This window comes from Quercus robur, chromosome 8 (genome assembly GCF_932294415.1).
Source record: "Quercus robur chromosome 8, dhQueRobu3.1, whole genome shotgun sequence".
NCBI classification, from domain to species: domain Eukaryota; kingdom Viridiplantae; phylum Streptophyta; class Magnoliopsida; order Fagales; family Fagaceae; genus Quercus; species Quercus robur.
The window spans coordinates 61,237,081-61,258,053 of NC_065541.1; the positions used below are offsets into that span (position 1 = coordinate 61,237,081).

Genomic DNA, 20,973 nt, shown 5'->3' on the forward strand with positions numbered 1-20,973 from the left:
TTAGTCTAGTTTTATGCTTTATTTGTTTAACATGTTTTTGTTTATTTGTTTTCAGTTTTGTTTTATTTGTTTTTCATAAAAATAAAAAATTGAAAAATCAGAAAAATACAAAAACAATGTGTGTTTTGTGTATATTGATACTTGTGTACCTTGAATGGCCATTGAAACAAAATTTTCTAAACTTTGTATTTTTTGTAGCTTAGATGAGCATCTCAATGCATAACTAAGCAATTGAGCTTTGTGGCTCGTGTTTGTGATTAGTACGATTAAGTAATCTCTTATATTTAACATTCAAATCATTCTTTTTGATGGGAATGATTAAAAAATCCTAAGAGAAAGGCATAAATAACCATCTTACCACTAAAGCCCGCTAATCATGTATAACATCTGTGTGCTTCGACATAGCAAAATTGTGATATTTTTGGCTTAACATAATTGGGTATTTCTTTTCTCTCTCTTATATGCCCATGCATGATATGCTTAAAAAGAAAAATTTGCAAAGTAAAATAAAAGCAAAAAAGAATGAAAATACTTTTAAATATGGTTGCAAGTGTGTTTCTCGGAGATGTGGGAGTTATAGAATGTACCTCGAAAGTGATAGTCCCCATCAAACAGTTATGGTTGTGTGTGAGTGTATTTGATTTTCTCATATCTCAAATCGTCATGATATGAGACATTTATGCACCCTTACTATGTTTCACACATAACATGCAAATTTTTTGCTACTTTTGATATATGTGCAGGTACAATGTGATTTGGCCATCACAGGGAATACATGTGTTAATGTATGCTCATTAATCTATCTTAACTTGTTTTTGAAATGTAAAATTGGTTAGACTTGTTTAGTAAGTGTGTGTGTGTTTTGGATCTTGAATGCTTTGCATATATGTTGAGAGTTGTTTTGAGAGCTTAATATGTTGTTTGGATCTTTGGTTGAGTAGCTTGCTTGTTGCATTCATCTCTATGTGTTTTTCCCTTCTTTGAAAACACTTTTTCTTCTACCTCGACAGCTTCTCGACGGATCCTCGACAACTCGCATCTAGCGAGCCCTTCTTTCTTCTTTTCTCAATAGATCTTATCGCATTCTTGATCCATCGAGCTTTTTGGATTTCATCTCGATTGCTTCTCGACAGCTTCTCGATCCATTGAGCAAGTTTCTATCTGGTTGTTGACAGAACCTCAACAGATTCACTTCTGTTGAGATTTAGTGCTCTATAGATCTCAACAGATACTTCGATCTATCGAGCTGCGATTTCTATTTAAGGGCTGAGCGCGAAATCAGATTCATTTCTGACTTCTCTCTCTTGACAGAAAACACTCTTCTCTGCCTCTAAACACTTCTCACTCTCTCAAATCTCTGCACACACTGCATTTTCAGCCTATATCAAGCTTAGATTACTTGATATGTGTTCTAAATCCCTTCATTTTCATGCATTTATGCATTTTAGACCTAGGTTTGGGGTTTTTGAATTTTTTTTGGATTTTTGAGATCTTTGTGAAATTTGTGGGTTAAGTTGTGTTGATTTGATTCTATATGCTCGTACATTGCATATTCCTTGCATTTTAACGATGTTTCATGCATTTAGATGTGTGCTGGTAGGTTTGGATTGAGTTTTACCCATGATGTATTTCAATTTTGCACGTCATATGTTCATGCATACGTATCTCTTTTTTTTTTTCCTTTCTTTCTTTATCTAGTTGTGATTGTGTTCTATTTCTTTCTTTCTCTCTCTCTCCCTCTCTCTCGGATAGACTGCGCTATGGCACCTAAGCGTAAATCCATTTTGGCTCGGAACCTTTTTGGTGTTGGGTTTTGTGGAGTCTAGTTTTGTTTGATTCGGTTTGACGACCCAATTCGAATAATGTTACGTGGTTTTTAATGGAAGATTTTTTGAGGAGCCTTTTAGGGGTCTGGGGGCAACACCCTCGGGAAAATTTTTTTGGCCCGTTTTGTGTAGAAAAGCATAGTTTTGTGATTAGGGTTTTAATTGTGTAGTTGTCGTGTTTCTGAGAGTGAAGAAAAATTGTAGCCACATTTTGTACTTTCCCTGATAATAGTGAAATCCCTGCAACTCTGTGGATGTAGGCAAATTGCCGAACCACATAAATATTGTCTTGTGCGTGCGATTGTTTTCTTTGGCGTGTGTTTTTTTTTTTTTTTTTTTTTTTTTTTTTTTTTTTTTTTTTGTTTCTCACAGGTTGGGAATTCGGGTTAATTCCCTACATTTGGTTACAGGTCTTCTTCTTCTTCTGATCCCATTCCCCCTTTTTAAGTTTGGTTTCGTGATGGGAAGGCCCAACAGGACTTCTTTGAGAACTTTCAGAAAAGTGGCGTTCATCTGGAGCGCCATGTCGTTCTGTTGGACTTTTCCGACACTCCTCTACCCGGTGTCGTTTGGACTCGGGGCTAGGATTCTCTTATGGAAGAACCCTTGAGGTGTCCTATCGTGTTTATACAGGAGTTTACTCCAATATACATGGTATCGATACCTCTGTACCTCGGTTTACCACGAAATTTCGAGGTACACGTATTGTAATTACCTCGGATCTTATATCCGAGGTACTACATGTCCCGAGGGTATCACATCCTTATTAGCCCTGTTGTGAGCGTCTTCAGATTGTGTCTAGAGACTAGCTTTTGTCTTACTTTTGTGAGACGCCTTCCATATGGGGTGGGAAGCAAAACACCCCATGCTCGGGCTTGCAAAAGGTTTGAGATTCCTTAACATGGTGATGACATTCACTCTTACTCTATTGTCTCGTTATAACTCTATCACAGAGCCTCGTGCTCGTTTTCTCTTGTCCCTCTTAGAGGATCTTTCTATTGACTTTCCCACTCACTTTATCACTTCTATCCTTGATGTCTATCAGGATATGGCGACCCGTGATAAGCTCATCTTTCCTTCGGCTATCATGCGGATCCTTCACCATTTTTCTACCTCCATTCCTGACTCTCCTTATTACACCACCATGGGTGCCATAGATGTCGATTCTGTTTGGCGGAGCGAGGCCTAGCTTCGACTGAAGCTGCCACGTGTGGAGTCTACTGGTCCTACAACTTCTGCTGTTCCTTTGACTTCTGCTCCTTCTTCCTCGACTGGTGGTGTGACCCTCGAGGCCATTATGGTGTAGTTTCAGTGCATGGATACTTGCCTTGACACTCTCACTGATGAGTTGTGTCAAGTGAACAACCGTGTTGGTCGTATAGCATGACAACAGGCTCGCCTTGGTGGTTTCGCCGCTTTTCCATCTCCTTCTTTAGAGGCTTCGGCAGATGAGGATAGTGATGATGATCAGGATGAGGATGATGATGCTAGCTCTTCCAGTGATGATGAGATGACGACCTCTCGATGACTTGCCCTTTGTCATTTGTGACAAAAAGGGGGAGTAGTTTTGGGATAAGAGTAGTAATGTATTTAGGGTTTGAGTTAGCATATGATATTTTTGTTAGGGGGAGTGTTTATGCATTTTGAAGGATGTAGTGAGGTTATTATGTATTTTCTTTTCTTTCTTTTACCTCATTATACCGGTCTTGTGACCATTTGACATATATTGTACTTATCTTTTCATATATATATGATGATGTATATTGTTCTTAACCTATCTCTCCATGTGTTGTTTCTTTTCTCTCTTTATACACATGTTTCTTTATGTATGCAATATTTATTTCTGTTTCACACAAAGATGCCTTGATGAGTTTTGTTTAAGTATTTTAGAAAGACAGGTTGTTAAAGTCTACCATACCATGAACTCTCTTCTTGCAAAGTTTTTCAAGAATTTGTGTTAGGGTTAGATTTGTTTTGTATCCCAACAAGTGGTTATGAGTTTAGTGATTTAAGACTTCTTTCATGATTCATTTGTTTGTTGTGGCCTTGTCATGTTACCAAAGGGGGAGATTGTTAGGATATATGTGAGATTATTAGGGATTTTTTATTTTTATTTTTATTTTTTATTTTTTTATTTTTTTTTATGTAATTGGCTAATCACTTGTTCCCACAAATCAATATTCCAATACAAACTCTTTTTCTTTTTTAATAAAGTCAAAAAATAAGTATCTTGGTCTTTGTATCCTTGTGTGTCGGTTTTTAAAATAAGTCTTATATATGTCTAGGATTGTGAAAAAAGAAATCCTAAACATATATACAAGACTGGGCTGAATTTCAGATCTAAAAATTCTAAAATCGTAATTCTCTATAGATCGAGTTGCTGTCGAGCTATCTATCGAGTTTCACATTAAGTCTCGATAGCAGGCATCTGTTGAGCTATATGTCGATCTGTTGAGATTTAATGAACAGCTTTTCTTCACTCGTTTCTTGGACCAACCTTCATGTCTTTAATACTTGACTTGAACAACATGTTTCTTGAAGTACTAAACCCATCTTAGATCTACCCAATTACAAGTAAAGTGCATTTTGTCAAATGATTAGCGAATTATATATATTAGTAGTAATTATAAGTTGGCAAATGTTCATTCTAATGAAAAAATAGGAATGATTACTAAAAAAATAATTAACAATTTAACTTTTCATGTTAAATTTCAGCTACATGTTTGGTGCAAGCATCATCGGCATTGTAAATACAATCTTGCAAGCAATTGTATTTGTAATCGTCCAGAACATGATGAAGAGTGACAAATACATTCTATATGAATTTTATGGTGACAAGGTACAATCATCATATTGGTATTGATGTATTGTACTAATTTCATTTTCACATGGAACTGTTGGATTTTTTAGGCTTATTTTGTGTTTAAATAGCTTCCATTATTATTATTATTATTTTTAAGTTGGCATTACACATTTCAAGTTCACCATTTATAAGGCCACCCATAGTCTAATAAAAAAAAAAAAAATAATAATAATAATAATAACTACTATTTTAGCAAAAAAAAAAAAAAAAAAAAAAAAGGAGCCCATGTAGCAACTTTGTTATATTTTAATTTTAGAGTTTGACTTTGAATTGCTTTGGCAGATTATATCATACCTATTACTTAGTGCGGTAGCTGCAGGTATTGGTGTTAGCCTAGTTTTAAAGCAAAAGTTTAAGACATCAAATGATCCTTTCAACAACTATCTAAGTAAGGGATTTGCAGCAGCTAACCTCCTTTTCCCAGCATTCATATGCACCGCCATATTGTCAATTCTCTCTTCTTATGCGCTGGCTAAGAAAGTTTAGTCATTTTATTGAATATGCTAGTGATGCATATTAGTTGATTATGTGGAAGATAGTTTTTGATACTTTATGTTATTTCTCTTTTCCTTAATGAATTTAGCTTTATTTCCCTTTTTTTAGTTGAATTGTGATTTTATTCTTTATATTGTTAAGATGAATAGAAAGTGTAGCAGTGTTGAAGTTGCAAGCTTTTTTTGCCTAAACTGCAGGAAGTTTACACTAAAATTGTTAAGATGAATAGAAAGTGTAGTAGGGTCGAAGTTGCAAGCTTTTGTTGCCTAAACTACATTTGGTTAACACTAAAGAAGCTAAACAACAAGTGTAGTATATTACGTTGTTATTAATAAAAGTTTATTTTGTGAGGTATTCTTTTAGTGAATGGAGAATTGGTTTGATGTGTTATCAAAGCAGCTCGTTGCCTTAATTATTGGAAATTGACCTCAAACTGTTGTCCAAATCCGTGTAATGTTGAGGTGAAGTGGAGTACAATGTCGAAGAGGAGGATGAATACATTGAAAGAGTTGGTGCCATTCACTAGGATTATCCTATCCATCAATTTATGACAACTATTGAAGAGAATAGTCAATGAGACAAGATTGGATTTGATGAAGATAAAGTCATACACAAACAAGGTGATCCCGGCCGTTATCTAATGCTGTTGATGGGGCTTCCCTTTATTTAAGAACAAGAGGTTGTTGATTTTATTGATTACAATCATTCAACAGTACAAGAATCATTATGAGTGAATACATGATCTTTCATTGGGGTTGATGGGTTTCTCTCAAGTTCAATAGGCATGGATCGATGGGTTGTTGATGAATGAAGTTTCCATCTCCCATAGCTTGAACTTACACACATTCAACATTATGATTTCATTCGGGGTGATGAGTTTCTCTTGAATTTTGCTAGTGATATACTTAGTATGAATTTGGAAAGATTAGTGTAATACATTCTTAATGATTTTTGAGAAGATATTTTTGAAAAAGAACCAGAAGAGTTGAACAAGCCGTGTGCAAGAGTATTGTTGGGTAAACTTTGTGGTAGAAGGCAATCTAACTTTTATACATGTATGGATGGATTCATCTTTAGGATATCCGTTGTGTATCCCAAAACATGTCAAGAATAAGAATTTACTCAATATGATTTATTATGAGTGAGAAAAGATTAATAAGTAGCATATTGATTCATCTTGTCTTGTAGAAAATAATAGCATTTTAAATGGATTATTTGGGGTTCCAATAGATCATGGAAGATTGTCCCAAAAACTCTAGGACGCGTTTTTTTCAACTCAAGGAAATTGATTAGATTAGTTGATTGAGTGGAAGATAATTTTTTAAATATTTTATATTACTTTCATTTTTCTAGTTGAATTAGGATTTTATTTGTTGTATTTTCTTACATAAGTTGTTTTTGTTTCTAGAGTAAAAGTGAGATTTGTTATTAATATTATTATTTTTGAGAAAATACAACACGTATAGATGTTCTGTACTTCCACACTTGACCTAGTGGCCAAAACATTCACTGCACCGAAAGCATTCTTTGAAAATTCTAATTTCTAGCTCTAGGTGCTTGGAATTATAGACGTCTATACTGCAAGTGGGCATGAGTCAATGACGACTCAATGATCGATCTCCTTTTAGATATGTGACATGTGCATACAATTTTTGGATCAATGACTGAATGATCTCCGTTTTCATATGTGATAATGTGCGGTACAATTTTTGGGTCAATGATCTCAGCAAGTCAGCTCTCAGCTTGTACGTTACTCTGCCAGAATTTCAAAGTAAACCCTTTGTGTGGGGGCACTTGGGGCTAGTTGAACTTGGCAGCATTCTTGGTGATAAGGCCAAAGTTAGCAGTGGCTAAGACTCGAGTTGGATATAAATTGAGAGCTAAATGTGCCAATCCCAGCATAAGGAATTTTGGTCGAGTCCAGAATGACACCACCAACATCCTCAGCTTCGCGTTTTGTCACTCTTTTATGGAAAGTCTTCAATTTTGTTCTCCTATTTATATCACTTATAGTTCTTACCACCAATACAGCAACGGCATATACCGAAGTTCTAACGTTCAAAGTACGCTTTAATGATATTTATGCCTGCAGGTAAGTGTTGTAAACTTATAATAATATATATATATATATATATATATATATTATTTAATTTGGGTCCATCGTCATTATTCATTAATATATAGCACGTCACTTAAGATTTTTGTGAAAATTTTATAGACGTAACATTATTGTATATTTTTTTAATTTGTTTTTGTAGTGAATTTATTCATAAAAAAGCATATAATTTCACAAAGAATGTAAAGGTAAAAGTTAAAAAGAATATACCTAATTGACTCTAATTAATCAGTTGATGATCATAACCGACTTTTTCTTTATTCTTTTATTGCAGGTATATGCTTGCTACGAATGTCATTGGATTCGCATATTCCCTCTTACAAATTGCATTCTCAATTTTTCATATTATAATGGGAAATCATTTAATAAGCGGGGATGGCGGTGCTCTACTTGACTTCTATGGTGATAAGGTATACTTTTTTTTTTTTGCTTTGTTCCGTTGCTAAATGTGATAAGGTATACTTATTTCTTTCGTGTCTAAATGATACTAGTCGCTAACCCGTGCGATGCACGGGATAATTTTTATAATTTGACTCAAAGCATATTATGGCTCAAAGCATATTATAATTTTTTTTAACCCATAATAGTACAGAATGTTAAAGCAAGAGCAAAATGGGGGAAAATATAAGGAGAATACAAATTGACTAAAAAAGGGATGAGAATCTTAACAAATTTAAGTTAAGAATAAGCAGTTGCCAATGTAAATCCTTCAATTTAAGAACTTTCATGGCCTTACAATTAATGCCGAAAAACCAAGTCTTGTCTGGTTGAAAATAGCTACGGAATAAAAAAAAAAATTTAAAAAGGGGGGCTCTCTCCTTTTCTTCTAACCTCAAGTGTCAAGCAAGGATCATAGGATGGATTATGGGCAATAATAAAAGTCCACAACACAAATTTGGGTAAAAGAAACCACCTGCAACATTTAACATTCTGTGAGGCAAAAGATATGACAATCCAACTACAGATTTGAGTTAAAAAATTAATTGCAAGTAATATAGAAAAGCATGATTCCAATCCAAAATTTGGATTCTAAAACAGTAATAGGTTCAGGAACAAAATATGATCCAACTCAGATTTTCAACAAAGATGAAAAAATTGATGTGTAACCCCAAAGTCTTAGGGCATAAAGTTCAACTTAAGCAATCTATATATTAAACTCTAGGAGTTTAAACTTTCTTTTTCAGTTTTAGATGTCTTTGTGATTCTCATTAAAAAAAAAAAAAAAAGCTTTAAATGTAAATAATCACCCTTTCATCAACATGTTTAATATAAACACAGGCTAGGGAAAAAAACCATAACCAAAAAAAAAAAAAAAAAAAAAAAAGAAGAGAATCCTATAGAGTTGAGAACAATTACATCTCAGCGAAGAAGCAATTAACAATAAAAGTACTAAATTTCTAAACTTTGTTTTATCAACATAGTACAACTTTTTCATTAAAAAAATTAAATTAAAAAAAAAAAAAACATAGTACAACTTAAAATGATGAACCATAGAGCAATGGAGAACTTTGTTCCGTTTTTTTTTAATAGTAGAAAAAGGAACAAAACGGAATAGTAGAAGAATTAAAACCTTCTAGGTTGTGTTCCTTGCAATCCTTCAAAACCAAAGGAAACCCATCAAACAAAAAAAAAAAACATGAAAAATAATCAAGCAATAGGGAACCAAACGAAATAAAAGAAAAATCCATATGGAAAAAAGAGAGGAAAAAATAGGGATGTACAGAGATTCAATGGTGGAGTTTACAAACAAATAGAGAGACAAACGGATATAATTTAGGAAAACAAATTTGAAAAGAATTGGGAGAATTACCTGACATGAGAAACCAATCAAAATCTCATCCTGATTATATTTTTGCTGAATAAAACTTTGGAGGCTGTACTTATTTTGCTAAATCTTGTCTTTGCCATTGCAAGGTGAAAACAACACAACTTTCTTATATCCTTTATGCAACATAAATTTCAATGAGGTTTGTAAGGTTGAATTTATTCAACCATCTAATTGGCTTTATTCCGTGCCAAATTTGCTTGTAATTCAGCATTTAGTAACCCTGTATTTAGGTGGGATTGTTGTAAGGGTAGTGAGTGAGATAGTGTGAAGATTGCTCAAGAGTGTGCAAGAAAACAGAGAGTCGCGGCTGGGACTCGCGACTGGACTCGCGGCTTCAACCCGCCAGAATCTGCACACGTGCCAAGCATGCTGGAAGATGAACAGTCATGCTAGCTGGAGCACTACAGGACAAAACAGGACAACTGGCCATACGGTTAACTCGCGACTGGAACTCGCGACTTAGTCAAGCCGCGAGGTCAAGCCGCGAGCCACCCCTGTTTTGGAAAAACCTGACGTTTCGCATTCCACTCCTCTTCAGTATAAATACCCTTTTAACCCACGATTGAAAGAGAGCTTCCAGAGAGAATTTTGAGAGAGAAACCCTAAAGAAAAACCAGATTGTTTTACCCACAATCTCTACCTTAGAGTCTCATCAAAATCCCTCACTCTCTTCCTCTCCATTGTCAAATCCTTGAGAGGCCTTTATACCAAACCTGGTTCTCACCATTATCATCCCTGTGAGACAGACGTTTGGAGTTCTGGGAAGCAGTTAGGAAGGAGCCAATATTCATTGGTTGATGCTACGGTGTAGTAGCGGAATCCGGAAAGCTAGAAAAGAAAAAGGTTCGGCGCAACCTCGTTGGAGCAAGAAGCTTGGAGGGCTTAGGTGCATTGGGTAGATTAGGCTTGGAGGGTCTATTGCTGTCCTTGTATCCCAACTGTATTTTCTAGTGGATTGATTACCGCTTGGAGGGCGGCGGAGAGGTTTTTCGCCGAGGTCTTCGGTTTCCTCTTCGATAACATATCTGGTGTTATCGCTGTGTTTGCATCTTCCTTCCTCTCTATCTCTGCCTTTACATTATCTGCTGTGGTTTATTTTGTTGTGGCTTAGATAGTTGTTTAATCAATACCATGTTATAGCATATGTTAAGTTTCCGCACACTATTGTTTAACATATTGCGTGTGTTGATTAAATTGGTTTTTGGGGGTCTAAACGTTCAAAAGTGTTTTTGTACACGTTTTTGAACTTTCAAGGTTGATGGCATGCTAAGCATGGCTGTAGCTCTGTACCTGCAATTACATATATGTACTTACATATTTGTATTGTAAGAGTTCCAATTAAAACAAATTAGAGATAATTAATAACTTCCCTAATATGAAAAAAATTCATCAAGAGCATTTACAAATATAATAAGTCTAGAGGATAATTCAGTGATATAACAATAAGGGAAGTGGCAGAATAAATAAAATCTAAATGCATCTTATAGGGAGTAACAATTAGCATAGCTGCTCCTGGCTGCTCCTTTTGGAATTTAGATCAAACATATCTTTGCAGCTCTCCATACCATTTTAAATCACAATCATATCATTGAAAAAACTATAACACTATAAGAAGAAACTATACAATGTATAAAAGGAATTGAAATGGAACAGAGCTGATATTGTACAAAATTACAACAGAAATTGCTATGATAAGCCTAAAGACTGAGCTAAGTAAGATACACATACATTGGCTGGATCTTGAACCCAAGACCTCACCATCTACTTTGCTCTTACTAACATACAAGCAGGTTTAGAACACAAAGAGCCTCCACAAAGCTGATCAAGCTTGCTCTCCAAAATTCTTCACAGGTTTGATACCCAATAAATTAAATCAAAACCAACCAACCAAAATACAGAAAACTAAATCCTACGAAATGCAAAATTAAAAATATTTTTGTTAGTGTTCATATATTTTGATGAAGATTAAGTCTTTCAAACATGGAAGACTCATAGCTTGTCTACAATTATATGGATAACAACAAATAGAACCCAAAATATATTTAAAACCTTATTCAAAAGTTTTGAATTAAAAAAACACAAATTAGTAAACCAAAGTGCTAAACTGGACCCAAAAACCACAATTTAGAACAGGTTAGGGAGGAAATCCTAAATTAAATTAAAACCTCAAAACACAAAGAGACAAAGCATAGGTAGAATTTGATCTTCTATGGTGTTCCCCTGGGAAAAACAAAAAAGAACAAAGAGGAAACATATTAGCAATTGAAATCTATAATTGCAGCAAACCCTAATTAGGAACCCCAAAATCCCAAAACTAATAAAAACCCCAAATCAATCCTTCAGCCTCAAAGTCATCTTGATTTTTTCCTAATTCAAGAATGTTCAAAAACTATGGAAACAAAAACCACAAATTAATTATAAGCAAATAGATTAGGACAACAGCAACAAAAAAGGAAGAAGATAAGGAAGATTGAGGATTCAAGGTGATCTTACCAAGGAGTTCTTGAGAAATTTAATCGGGAGATTTTGGGGCAACATTCACTTTTACCCTTTGCTTCATCCTAAATACAAAACCGTCACATGCATGTGATTGGTCCTTATGAAAAACACCAAACGTGATTGACCTGTCAATGAAATATGCAAGAAGCAAAGAATTAATTTAGATAATAGCAGTGATTCAACAAAAAAAATAGAAAAGAAAAGAACGTAATTGGGCTAATTAGTACTCTGATGTTTAGGGTTTTAACGGGTTTGATTGAAAAACAAATCAGAAGTTGAAAGGGTAGAGAAGAGAGATGAGGGAGAGAAATAGAGAACAAAGAGGTGGTGTGTAAGAAGAGGTTTAGGGTTTGGGGAAGGAGAACAAAAATTTGGGTATCGGGTTTGGTTTTGTCGTGGAAATAGAAATAGGTTTTTTTAGTTTTTTTTTTTTTTTTTTTAATAATGCTGATGATTTAAAAAAAAATGATGACGTGGATTGGGAAATAAAAATAGTTTTTTAATTTTTTTTTAAATGACGATGATGTGGAAAATTGTGGAAGCTTCAAAAGCTTCGGTTTTATATATATATAGATTAGTTTCCACAGCTTCTTTATTTATTTATTTATTTATTTATTTTTTTAATTATCAATCTTGGTTTCTCAAGGGCCTATGGTTGGCTGAATAGATGCATGATCTTTTAAAAAGTCAGGATTTATAGTTTTTTGTTCGGCCCAAAAAGAAAATTAGATATTTTTTGACTTAAGTCTTAACAATTCCAAAACTTGATAACTGGAACAGTGGCATTTCCGATCTATTTTTTAAGAAATTAATGTAAACTTTTGGTTGCCTTGCTAGAATTTCAGTTGCCTTGTGATGACCTTGAGTATGCTCTAGGCAGATATCATAGTTAATATAATCCAAAGTTTTTTTTTTTTGATATTCAATTGAAAGAAGAAGTAGAGTCTAACCCAAAATTACTTGTGTATAGGTTATTTCGTACCTATTAGCCACAGGTGCTGCTGCAGGATTTGGAGTTACAGTAGATTTGAAGGCAACATTTGATGTATTTGGGCTATTTATTGACAAATCTTTTTATGAGAAGGCATATGCATCAGCTAGCCTCCTCCTCCTTGCCTTCGTGTGCACTGCTATATTATCAGTTATATCTTCGTATGCAGTTCCAAAGAAAGTTTGATTGTCATGGAGAAAGCGATTTCAATCAAAGCTTATTGCTCGAAGTTTCTTTTTTCTTTTCTATGATTTTGATTTATGCACATTTTCAATTTTCTTTGTGGTTTTTTAAAGTTGGGGCATTTGAATTAATGATTAGCCCCCTGGCATGTAGTGATAATTTCTCTCTTTGATGTGAAATTTCCACCATTTCGAATTGTAATTTGCTGGTTGACTAATACAATTTTCATGCACTATTCAATTGATGCCCAAATTGAACAAGTAGTATGTCCTAACTTAATTATCACTATTCCAATTTTAGTGATTATGCAGGTCCTTTTTATAGTTTACTACATAATTTATATTTGTGTTTTTTCTTCTCTTTCCTTTTCCCCCCTTGAAATATATGATTGTGCAACTACCAAGTATAGTTCTCCTTCTACTCTAATGGGATTTTTAGTAGCTGAACATGAATAATTGCTTTGATAAGTTTTTGATAATCTTTTTTATTTATTTATTTATTTTTGATAATCAATTACTTTGATAAATTAGGAGATACTACTTGACTCTAAATATGACATCACCATAGAATGAATGCTATAATTAAATCCTTTTGTATTTTATACAAAAATATGATTAAACAATTGGGTCGATTTGGTCGACACAAAACATACACATAATGGTCATCATAAATATATTTGGCTAATACTTTCAATGCACTAAACTTATCAGGATGACACATGGTCAAAACTCAAAAGTGAACATGTGTCACTATCTTAAATAGTGACAAGAACAGTAAAATAGAGGTATTGGACCCAAGCTTTCTCTCACAAATTACAAATTAGACGTAAAACTGCTCATTGTCAAACTGCTGTCCATCTGGGCCTATTCTAGATTTGAAAAAAAAAATGTTGAATAGAATCTATGATTCATGATTAGTAATTCAACAAGCTAGGAAATTTTCCTATGGTGGGCATCTTTGGTTGTGCTCATCTTGAGGTCCAATAAGGTTAATCCATGGTCTCCATAATAGCCCAACCCTTTAGTGAAGAAACTATGAAACTAACATCAATGCTTGTTGGGCCTACAAGACGTTGTAAGTGTAACACGCTTCACACCGATAAGTAGAGACTGGAGATTACAATTCTACATATATTTATTCAATCCATGTATTGATCGCTAGGCCATTGGAGTGAAAATGACCCACAAACCGAGGTAGTTATGTTCGAAGTCGGTTTCAATTGGTTTTTCTCGAGGGCCTGCATTGGAATTTGGCAATATAAAATTGTCTTTTTCAATGGTTTTTAGAGCTCATCCTAGTGTATATCAAGGTGAACTCAACATGCATGTCGTTCACTTAAAATTTTTAATTAGAGACTCGAACCGGTTTAAGCATCGAGTCATTATTAGGTCAAACCAATGAACTATATTCAGGTTTAGTACATATGCTTCCAAATTAAGTTAGCTTGCTTTTCCAAGTAAGACCTCCAATGGGGTCCATTTTCATGGTGATGAGGCCAAAGTCAATGGTGGATCAACCTCTGAATTGGCTATAAATTGAGAGTTACAGTGCTAATCCCAGCATAGAGCATTTTGAGTGTGGGTTTTTTTTGGTGGAGGATGGTAGAACCAACGTCCTCAGCTTCTCAAATTGCCATTCTTTCATTGAAAGTCTTCACTTCAGTTCTCCTATTAATATCGCTCATAGTCCTTACCACCGATACATCAACAGCATATTACGGTTTTCTAATACTCCAGGTATAGTTTGATAATGTTAATTCCTACAGGTTAGCGCTGTAAAATTTCCAATTTATTACTATTAATTGAAGCATGGCATGTATATGTATTTCATTTTCTTAACCTAGCGTTTGGCATTTGTATCAGCTACCTCCTCTTCCTCGCCTTCGTCTGCACTGCTATATTATCAGTTATATCTTCTCATGCACTTCCAAAGAAAGTTTGATTATTATGGAGAAAACAATTTCTATCAAAGCTTAATTGCTTGAACTTTCTTTTTCTTTTCTATGATTTTGATTTATGCATATTTGCCCCTCGACTTGTAGTGATAATTTCTCTCTTGGATGTGAAATTTCCTCCATTTCGAATTGTAATCTGATGGCAGACTAATAAAATTTTCATGTACTATTCTGTTGATACACAAATAGAACAAGAGTTCCAATTTTAGTGATTATGCAAATTTTAGGTCCTTTTTATAGTTTATTACATTTACGTTTTTTCTTTTCTTTTTCCTTTGAATTGAATGACCGTGCAACTACCAAATATAGTTCTCCTACTATATGTGACTCAGTAATTGAACATGAATAATTGCTCTGATAAGTTAGGACATACTACTTGACTCTAAATATGATGTCACCATAGAATGGATGCCATAATTAAATCCTTTTGTATCTTTAAAAACAATATAATTAAACAATTGGGTCAATTTGGTTGAAACAAATCTGACAAATAATGATTGTCAAAATTGGACTATATGGCTTGAGTCTAATGCTTCTAGTACACGTTAGGATGATGACATGTAATTAAAAATGAATAAGCGTGTCACTAATTTGAGTCATGATGGGTTTAGTGCAGCATTCCACCTATGTTTTTTCTCACAAATTAGATGTAAAACAACCCTTGTTAAACTGCTGTCCATTCAGGCCGATTCTAGATAAGAAATGTTGAGTGGAATCTACTATTTATGATTGATAAGTGATAACTAATGTTACTAATCAACAAGCTAGGAAATTCTCCTATGGGAGGCATCTGTGGTTGTGCTTGCCTTAAGGCCCAATAACGTAGATCCTAAAATCCATGGTCTCCATAAGAGCCCATTCCTTTAGTGAAGAAATTAAGAAACTAACATCAATGCTTGTTGGGCCAGCACATTGTATATGTAACGCACTGCGCCAATAAATAGGGACTAGACACTACAAATATTGATTCGATCCCATGTATTGAGGGCTTGGTCATTGGTTTAAAAAAAGAAAAAAAAAAAAGAAAAAGAAAAAGAAAAAACCATGTACGAGAGATGAAGGCAGTGGGTGAAATGAACTTCTTACCAAAATAATTTGTTCAGAATATCAGCCATGATATAAATGATTTTAAAATTCAAATTACAAGACTTGCATTTGAAATTGCAAATTTGAATAGTTATCAGACACAAACCTAGCAAACCTAGTGAAAACAGGGCTGGCTTTGAACAAACTGCAGAATTGAGAGATTTTCACACACACACACATTACAAGACTCTTATCTATCTTGGGTTTTGATTGGATAGATATAAGGCATAAATTTTGCATATGTGATAACTTTTAGTTGTTAACATTTTTTGTTTTTTGACAGAATCATATATGTAAATGAGCTTTCATTAAGTAAATGGAGTGTTTATATCTAAAATCGCAACTGGTTAGTCTGTCATTCAACTACTAACATGAGTGTATAAAGCTTTTCAAACACTTGATTATGCTCCAAAATGTGCCTAGTCCTCTAAATCTACACATATCATTACGAAGTACAATTTAATTATTTAATACCACATTCAAATACGATTTTACATTGATTTAAGAATATTTATTTTAAATTTTAAATTTTTTTATGCTATAAAAATGATGTGACATCAATTTATTAGATGAATTAAATATGCATGGTAAGCTTATATGACATTTAAGGGAAAATATGGAAGGAAGGACTGTTAGTGTAAGTGGTAAAATTCAAATTCTAAAATCTTAGGGTGTAAAATTCAAAGACCTCTAAATTTTAGAGGTATAATTTGCCTTTTAGCCTTGTATTATACAAGGTATTTATCCTACCACTTAGAAGTTTTATTTATTAGTAAGAAAGCCCAATGTGTCAAGTTGATGTAAATTTCTAACGGAGATTATTGATAACAAGCAAGGAGGACAGGTATGAGGCTCTTGAGGATTAAGATAGTAATCCCTCCCTACAGATTTCTCCACTTCTATTGCGAGGCCTAGTCATTTGATAATGATGTTTTTCTTAAGGCCCAGCAACGTTAATCAATGGGATTGGGATGAATGAAAGCCCAACCCTTTAGTTAAGGAATAAATAAATAAAATATCAATATGTCAGTTGGTCTTGCGTGATGAAGTAGATTTAAGAGCATCTCTAAGAGGAGAGCTAAACACAAAATCCTCTCTACTATAGAGAGTGAACCCATAAAATAGGTCTCCAATGAACTCTTTATACTTGGAATTTTTTTTGGCTCATGAACAGTAGCTTATTAAGTCTGATGAGTTACTATTCATTCTTCAAATATTTTTTTCCTATTATAATAATCAGGTATTGAATAAAAAAATGTTGGAAGATGTGTAGTTGTTAAAAAAAGAATAAATAATGAATGAAAAAATAAAATTTAAATGAGATAGAGAATCTGTTGGAAAGTGTATTTAAAAAAGTGGATAGCTAAAAAGTAAAAGTCACTGTTCATTCTCCAAGCAGTACAAAAATTTGCCTAATCTGCTGGAGATACTCTAAGTACTATGTTGAGAAAAGTAAACTTGTAACGACCCAAGGAAAAGCGCTAGCCACATCTGCGCTATACCTCAAAAGGACTAGTTACAATTGAGGCTCCTTGTAGTTGTTAATAAAACCCAGTTCAACCCAGTAAATACCCGATGTGGGACTCATCACACACCCACACACATCACACAATCAATCAAATTGGGGCATCACAATCTCCCCCACTTAAATCCCTAACGTCCTCGTTAGGGCCCACTTTGTGGGGTAGTGTCTCTGAGCCCACACAGGGTTACCGGGTCCGCTTTGATACCATATGTAACGACCCAAGGAAAAGCGCTAGCCACATCTGCGCTATACCTCAAAAGGACTAGTTACAATTGAGGCTCCTTGTAGTTGTTAATAAAGCCCAGTTCAACCCAGTAAATACCCGATGTGGGACTCATCACACACTCACACACATCACACAATCAATCAAATTGGGGCATCACAAAACTATTACATACTTTGGAGCATTCCTCCTCTCACATGAGGAGTGGGCTTTATAGTAAGACTCACGTGTAAGACCTGTCTCTTATGTGAGAGGAATGAGCAATATTTTCTAAGTATTATAATAATTTTAATTCTAAAATAAGTAAATTTTTTCTTATAAATACAGATCTATTCATGTAGTTGAGAGAGGCAGTAAGATGAACCTTTTTTTAAAAAAAAAAAATTAAAATAATAATAATATGAGATGAGCATTGTTAAATAATTTGGTTAGAATACCAATATAAGAGCATTTTCATCAGCTCTCTAATAAAAAATGTCATTTTGACACACCAAATATCTATTTTATCATTTTAGCATATCATTTTACAATATCCTATTTATCAGATGTTCTATTCTTCAATCTCATACATTAAAATAATATATACATTATATTAAAATATCATAAAAAAAAAACCCAAAAGCGTCTGCCAGCTCTTGTGGGAGTGATGCGTCGGAGTGGGAGACCCATCAAAGCCATCCCAAATCAAAGAACCCAAAAGCATCGGAGGTGGGAGATCCATCAAACCTAGCTCTTTTGACTCCAAGCGTAAGTGAGGAGTCATGGACGAAGAAGAGACTTGCATGAGCATGAGGAGGAACTGCCGGGCGGTATTGCGGATGGGTTGTTTGGAGTCGCTGAGGCGCTTGACAATGGAGGGGACGAGGGCGGTGTTGAAGTGGAGCTTGAAGTGGTCGCTGGAGAGCATGGCGGCGGAGTCCAAAGCTTGGAGCGCGCCTTGGGAGACTCTAAAGTTGTTGTCCGAGGAGAGATGTGTTGGGAGGAGAGAGGAAAACAGAATAAAATAAACATAAAAATTTTGGCATTCTTGTCCGTACGCTCTCATATTTGAGAGCGTACTGTAGCATGTCTCAAAATTTTGGCACATATAGCACACCTGATGATGCTTTGTTTTTGGTGTTTAATATGCCAAATGTCAAATATTATAACATTTAACACATTTAACACACCTAATGATAATGCTCTAATGAGTTTATTATATTAAATTTAAATAACAAATATTACCTCGTAAAAAAAAGAGAAAAGATTTCATTACAAGGTTACTTACGTACAAACAGTATTAAAGATGAAGTGGTTTAGACATCTTTTTTTTAGAGTTAATTTCTCTTATTGGTTGAAAGTTTGCACCTAAAAAATATAAAGCTTGAAAATTAAAAAAAAAAAAAAAAAACTACAAATTTGAATAGTTATGATTCTTGAACTGAAAATTAACCTTGAGGACGGAGTTGGTAACACCGTAACAGGACAGTGATCCGATGAGGTAGGTTTGAATCAAACCGCCGAATATACCTCTTCCTTTTTTTTTTTTTTTTTTGGAAAATCAATCAAATAGAATCCAGATTTTCATGAATGAAATTATACTTATTATTTCTTGTCTTCTTGGATGTTGGATGACATCAGGACCTTTTCAGTTACAATCATGCCCGACAATATGACAACATCAAAAGAGGTCAATAACGACTAAAAGCTCTATCAAACAAAGCACTCAAAATCTTATCAATAAAAATATTCCTTGACCGCGACATGGAAAATAACATAACGTGTGCACGTAGTAATGGATAAAATTATACACAAAACTTTATCTTCAATTCTTCATATATGTTGCACAAAAATAAATTAACAACAACAATTGACACCGTGTTTTTAGTAAATACATCTATTATTCAAATTCTCTCTCTTCCAACTATTGAATAGTCTCAAAAAAAAAAAAAAAAAATAAAAAATACATGCACACAACCGTTGATAAAAGACAAATACAAAGCAATTATCTATTTGAAGCCAACACCAAATTATTTGATGACCAGATCAACTAGAAGACTGCCAAGAGTTATTGTTGGATCGCCAAGAAGAATACTAACAATAGTCTTGAGAAATATTTTGGCTATCCTCCAGTACTTGTTACCTCTCCCACCGTTTCTATTCAATTGACGTTGAATGGGTAGCTCCAAATTCTCTATAGCCAAACAATCATTACTATTAGCCGTTCCATTCTTCCATCCCTCTATCACCATTTCCATTGCACAGTAAACGTGAAAATGATACGTGTCACATGCCGATACGTATGACCATCCCTTAATTTTTGACCAACTATCTTTAATCTTCTTTTGATTGCACCATGAACACTTTGAGACAGTCTCACCAAGGTGAAATTTCACACCATCAATTTTGAGTTCATTATTGAGGTTGCGACAACAAGGGTGCAAATCCCAGTCCTTTTCATCGCAATGGTAGACGAAACCTTTGATGTGTTTCCCACATGCATCACAATATCTTTTGCAGTCGTTGCAGTTTATTTTATCACATTTCCTAGGGGGTTTATCATAGAATTTGAAAGTGGATTCTTTGAAGAACTTGTGGGTCGTGGTAGACTTGTTAAACATGCAATCTTCGTGAAGATCATAGTCGCACTCCTCACATCTGTATCTCTTTCCAAAGCCATCTTCCTTGCATCCATCGCATATGTAGGGTTTTTGATAGTTCTTAAGCTCAAGCTCATGCTCCGGGTGGCTACTATGAGTTTTCCCCATATTAGTTCTTATCTGCACCAAAAAAAAATTATATTCAGCAAATTATTTAGAGACAACTTTTTCCAAGAAAGAAATATAGAGTTTGAAAAAATCAATTACAAATCAAAATCAAAATATTTGTTTTCTTTATTAAGAAGGAGATTTCACGTAATCCGATGTTGATAGATGTCGCTGTTTCATGCTAGATTAAAATTAAAGTACCTGGTTCTGCGGTCTGCTTGTCTTGGAATTTGCTATGACTTTTATGTTTCTCTGCAACTCTTTTTGTTGTCTCTATAAAATAACATAGGAGAGACAGGACTCTGAACTCCTTAATTTATAGGGTCAAAAACACACAAAAAAAAAAAAAAAAAAAAAATTTGTAGGTTTGGCTTTTTGGTAGAAATTTCCTGTCAATTGAGTTAAACTTCGTGGCACATTAATTCTCTAATTTGGGGTCCCATATGTTACCTAATCTCTGCCATAATTGAACATGTGTGTGCGCACGCGCTTCCCACGATTTTTTTTGGGTGAGAGTTGAATTTTCTTCCGTGTAGTTTGGGAAGCGCGTGCTGCGCTTCCCACGATTTTTTTTGGGTGAGAGTTGAATTTTCTTCCGTGTACAGTACACATTGGGTTCGTGTACAATTTCTAAAAC

At 34.3% G+C, this 20,973-nt stretch overlaps 2 protein-coding genes across 2 annotated transcripts; one reads left to right on the forward strand and one right to left on the reverse strand.

The window, feature by feature from the left end:
* Positions 1–7,074: 7,074 nt before the first annotated feature.
* Positions 7,075–13,045, forward strand: LOC126697475 (CASP-like protein 4D1). The gene is made up of 3 exons (XM_050394489.1): positions 7,075–7,276; positions 7,575–7,710; positions 12,598–13,045. Exons 1-3 carry the CDS (start codon positions 7,110–7,112, stop codon positions 12,802–12,804), a joined length of 510 nt encoding a protein of 169 aa, XP_050250446.1. The 5' UTR covers positions 7,075–7,109; the 3' UTR covers positions 12,805–13,045.
* A 6,319-nt stretch (positions 13,046–19,364) lies between these two features.
* On the reverse strand, positions 19,365–20,603 carry LOC126694169 (uncharacterized). The gene is made up of 2 exons (XM_050390248.1): positions 20,538–20,603; positions 19,365–20,348 (listed from the first exon to the last, which is right to left on the reverse strand). The coding sequence occupies exon 2, from the start codon at positions 20,334–20,336 to the stop codon at positions 19,599–19,601; it is 738 nt and encodes a 245-aa protein (XP_050246205.1). The 5' UTR covers positions 20,337–20,348; positions 20,538–20,603; the 3' UTR covers positions 19,365–19,598.
* Between the last annotated feature and the right edge of the window lie 370 nt (positions 20,604–20,973).